Source organism: Vigna unguiculata, chromosome 2 (assembly GCF_004118075.2).
Source record: "Vigna unguiculata cultivar IT97K-499-35 chromosome 2, ASM411807v1, whole genome shotgun sequence".
In the NCBI taxonomy this organism is placed as follows: Eukaryota; Viridiplantae; Streptophyta; class Magnoliopsida; order Fabales; family Fabaceae; genus Vigna; species Vigna unguiculata.
Genome location: NC_040280.1, coordinates 15,950,574 through 15,955,189, shown reverse-complemented (window position 1 = coordinate 15,955,189; position 4,616 = coordinate 15,950,574). Strand labels below are relative to the sequence as shown.

The following is a 4,616-nucleotide window of genomic DNA, read 5'->3' as shown; positions in this document are numbered from 1 at the left end:
TCACGGGTGGGGCCACCCCAGACGAAGCTGATGCCTGGCTTCGCAAGTGCGAAAAGATCTTTGGAGTGATGAATTGTGCTGACGAGTAGAAGCTGGCCTTTGCTGTGTACCTGCTGAATAATGACGCCGAGTACTGGTGGGCAGGCATGAAACAACAGATGCTGGTTAGGGAGGAGCCAGTAACCTGGGAGAATTTCCGAACCCGCTTTTTAGAAAAATATTTCCCAGATACTGTTAAACAGGACAAGGAAGCAGAGTTCCTGGCTCTACAACAGGGAAACATGTCGGTGCAAGAATATGTTAACAGATTTGAGCAATTGGCAAGGTATTATTCCCAGGCAATTACTGAAGAGTGGAGATGCCTTAAATTCGAGCGGGGGCTCAAACATGAGTTAAAGAAGGTGGTCACGCCTCTGAGAGAAAGAAGGTTTCCAATCTTGGTGTAACAAGCCAAGAGTGCAGAGTACCTAGAGAGAGGGTCGAACCCAGCAAGTCGACATCAGAAGAGTATTGCAAAGACAAGACAGGTGAAGAAACCATATAGTCGACCCCAGACTTCTCAGAGCCCTACGTGTTACTAGTGCGGTGGGCCCCATTTAAAGAGGAATTGCCCTCAGATAACCGGTGGGGTAGGAGGGTCAGGAGATCGTCGCAAATGCTTCATATGCGACAAGCCGGGCCACTTTGCCAATAACTGCCCGGAGAAGAAGAGTATCGGGGTGAAAAAGCCAACAACGTCCCCAACTGAGAGAGCTAGAGCAGCGGGAAGAGTGTTCGCTATGACTTCCACTGAGGCTACCCAGTCAGGTAACCTTATTCTTGAGCCCTGTTCGTTAATTGGCCAGTTAGTTTTGGTGTTGTTTGACTCTGGAGCAACACATTCCTTCATTTCTAATGCTTGTGTGGGGAGACTGAATTTGGTGAAACGTGATTTGGGATGTGAGTTGCTGGTGTCAACTCCTTCCTCAGGTCAGGTAGCAACCAGTTCAGTCTGCGTGGGGTGTGTGATGGAAGTGGCAGGTCGCAGATTCAAGGTGAACTTGGTGTGCTTGCCTCTGGAGGGACTGGACGTAATATTGGGAATGGATTGGTTGTCCAATAATCACGTCATAATTGATCGTGGACGACGCAGTTTGGTATTCCCAGAACATGAAGGGTTAGAATTGATCTCAACTCGAGAAGCCGTGAGAGCGCTGCAAGAAGGGGCCACTTGTTTTATGGTATGGCTAAACCAGAAAAGAAAAGCACATTGGAGACGATTCATAATATTCCTATTGTCAATGAGTACGCAGATGTATTTCCAGATGAAGTACCGGGACTGCCCCCAAGTCGAGACATAGATTTCGCTATCGACTTAGTTCCTGGTGCAGGTCCGGTATCCATGACGCCGTACAGAATGGCACCTGCCGAATTGACAGAACTCAAGAAGCAAATAGAGGATCTACTTAAGAAGAAATTTATTCGGCCTAGTGCGTCGCCGTGGGGAGCTCCGATATTACTAGTGAAGAAGAAGGATGGGAGCTCAAGACTTTGCGTTGATTACCGGCAGCTAAACAAATTAACAATCAAGAATAAGTATCCGCTACCGAGGATTGACGATCTACTAGATCAGTTGAAGGGGGCAGGAATATTCTCTAAGATAGACCTGCGATCCGGGTATCATCAGATTTTGGTGAAGCCGGAAGATGTACAAAAGACGGCTTTCAGGTCGAGGTATGCCACTACGAATATGTAGTGATGCCATTCGGAGTAACGAATGCACCGGCCATATTCATGGATTACATGAATAGAATCTTTCGACCTTGGTTAGATAAGTTTGTTGTCGTCTTCATAGATGACATACTTATTTACTCAAAGACTAGAGAAGAGCATGCTGATCATTTGAGGGTTGTATTGAAGATACTCAGAGATCATCAGTTGTATGGGAAGTTGTCCAAGTGCGAGTTTTGGCTGGACGAGGTACAATTTCTTGGGCATGTCATATCGGCCAAAGGCATTGCGTTGGATCCGGCTAAGATCGAGACGGTCCTTAAGTGGGAGAGGCCTAAGACGGTGACCGAGGTGAGGAGTTTCCCAGGTCTGGCAGGATATTACAGGAGGTTTGTGGAAGGGTTCTCAAAGAAAGTGAATCCATTGACACAACTCACAAGAAAAGATCAGCCCTTCTCTTGGACTGGAAAGTGTGAGGAGTGTTTTGAGAACATGAAGAGGTGTTTGTGATGCGTCTTATCAGGGGCTGGGGTGTGTGTTGATGCAAGACAAGAGACCGGTCGCATATGCTTCTTGTCAGTTGAAAGTACACGAAAAAAATTACCCGACTCACGACTTGGAGCTAGCAGCTATTGTATTTGCTCTTAAGTCTTGGAGACACTACCTGTACGGGTCTCAGTTCCAAGTTTTCAGTGATCACAAAAGTCTGAAATACTTGTTTGACTAGAAGGAGCTAAATATGAGACAGCGCAGGTGGATGGAGTACTTGAAAGACTACGACTTTAAATTGCTTTACCACCCAGGCAAGGCAAATGTCGTAGCTGATGCATTGAGTCGTAAGAAGATGCATGTTTCCTGCATGATGGTAAAGGAGTTGGAGCTAATTGAAAAACTCCGAGACATGAACTTGGGAATGCAATTTGGTCAAGGGGTCATACAGTGCAGTATATTGAAAGTTACTAATGACTTCTTGAATGAGATACGAGTGGCTCAGGGGCATGATACGGAGTTACAACAAATTGTAGGATGGCTGGGTACCGATAAAGGAAAGGATTACCAAATGGGAGAAGACGGTATTCTACGTTTCAGAGGTAGGGTGTGCGTGCCTGGAAGACCCGTGTTCAGGAGGGAAATTCTAAAGGAAGGTCATCAAAGTCGTCTTAGCATACATCCTGGTATGACTAAGATGTACAAGGATTTGAAAGAGTCCTTTTGGTGGAACGAAATGAAATCTGACGTGGCCAACTTTGTTGCTCAATGTCTAGTATGTCAAAAGGCCAAAATTGAACATCAAAGGCCGGGAGGTACCCTGCAACCATTGGAAATACCTCAGTGGAAGTGGGACAGTATCTCCATGGATTTTGTGACTCACTTGCCGAAATCGATCAGGGTCATGACTCAGTCTGGGTAATTGTGGACAGATTGACTAAGTGTTCGCACTTTTTACCTATAAATCAGAAATGGTCGATGGATAAACTAGCAGAAACTTATGTACGAGAAGTAGTGAGATTACATGGGGTGCCAGAAAGCATAGTGTCGGATCGAGATCCGAGGTTCACCTCACGGTTTTGGCAATCCTTGCAAGCAGCCCTGGGAACCCAATTAAGGATGAGTTCAGCGTATCATCCCCAGACGGATGGTCAGTCTGAGCGTACTATACAATCATTGGAAGATTTGTTACGGTCATATGTGCTAGCTCATCTGGGAAACTGGAACGATGTGTTACCTTTGGTGGAATGATGCCGAAGCCTTTCTTTCGCCTCCTTCCCTGCTGCTTAGTCTGTTGATTAAGATGTGGGCAGATGATGATTTTGATTGAACTTATACTTATACGCCCACCAACTTCCACCTTAGCTTTCACCAACTAAACGAAAGGGAACTGCTGGCACAAGTCTATCCTCTTTCCTGCAGTCCTAAGCTAAGTCCCTGTCCTTATCTATGGGCTGGAGATATGAGAGTTTTGGATTATGAAACAAGAGCATTCTAGACTTCTCTGTCTATAGCTCTCTCCTTTGTCTATTATATTAATGTCTCACATATAATAACAACTATCATGTTAGTATTGGAATGGCACCGTACGAAGCATTATATGGTCGTAGGTGTAGAACACCGCTGTGTTGGTATCAGGATGGGGAAGCCCTTGTGCTTGGTCCCGAGTTTCTACAGCAGACAACTAGAAAAGTTAAATTAATCTAGGATCGGATGAGAGCCACGCAGAGTCGGCAAAAGTCCTATGCTGATAAAAGAAGGCGGCCATTGGAGTTTGACGAAGGTAATCATGTGTTTCTATGGATTACCCCAACCACGGGAGTTGGAAGGGTTCTAAAATCGAGGAAGTTGACACCGCGGTTTATAGGACCTTATCAGATTACGCGAAGAATTAGGCCGGCAGCCTACGAAATTGCCTTGCCACCTCATCTAGCGAACTTGCACAACGTATTCCATGTTTCTCAGTTGAGGAAATACGTTGCAAGTCCAGACCATGTATTAGAGGATGATGATGTACAAGTGCGGGAAGATTTGACCATACCAACTGGACCGGTTCGCATCCTTAACTCTCAAGTCAAACATTTGCGGGGTAAGGAGATAAAGACGGTTAAGGTGCTTTGGGATGAGGCAACTCAGGAGATGACCTGGGAGAATGAGGATCGCATGAAGTTATCCTATCCACATCTGTTTCCTGGTAAGTTTTGTTTTCGAGGACGAAAACTTTTGAAGGTGGGGGGAATGTAAAACCCGGGAAAAATTAAATAATTAATTAAGTAATTAATTGGATACATGTGGGTAAGGAGAGTACTTCGATTGTGTGAGAGGACTTGGGTTCGAGTCCTATGTATGTTATTTTTGTGTGTTATTAAATTTGTATTATTTTTGTGTATATTAAAACGTGTTGGGGGTTTTATGAT

At 45.1% G+C, this 4,616-nt stretch overlaps 1 protein-coding gene across 1 annotated transcript; it reads left to right on the top strand.

The window, feature by feature from the left end:
* Positions 1-1,737: 1,737 nt before the first annotated feature.
* On the top strand, positions 1,738-2,220 carry LOC114174517 (uncharacterized mitochondrial protein AtMg00860-like). Its single transcript, XM_028059353.1, has one exon. It carries the CDS (start codon positions 1,738-1,740, stop codon positions 2,218-2,220), a length of 483 nt encoding a protein of 160 aa, XP_027915154.1.
* The last annotated feature ends 2,396 nt before the right edge of the window (positions 2,221-4,616 follow it).

What these genes read in the sequence shown, in the direction of transcription:
- LOC114174517 (XM_028059353.1), top strand. Translation starts at nt 1,738, where the DNA reads ATGCCATTCGGAGTAACGAATGCACCGGCCATATTCATGGATTACATG.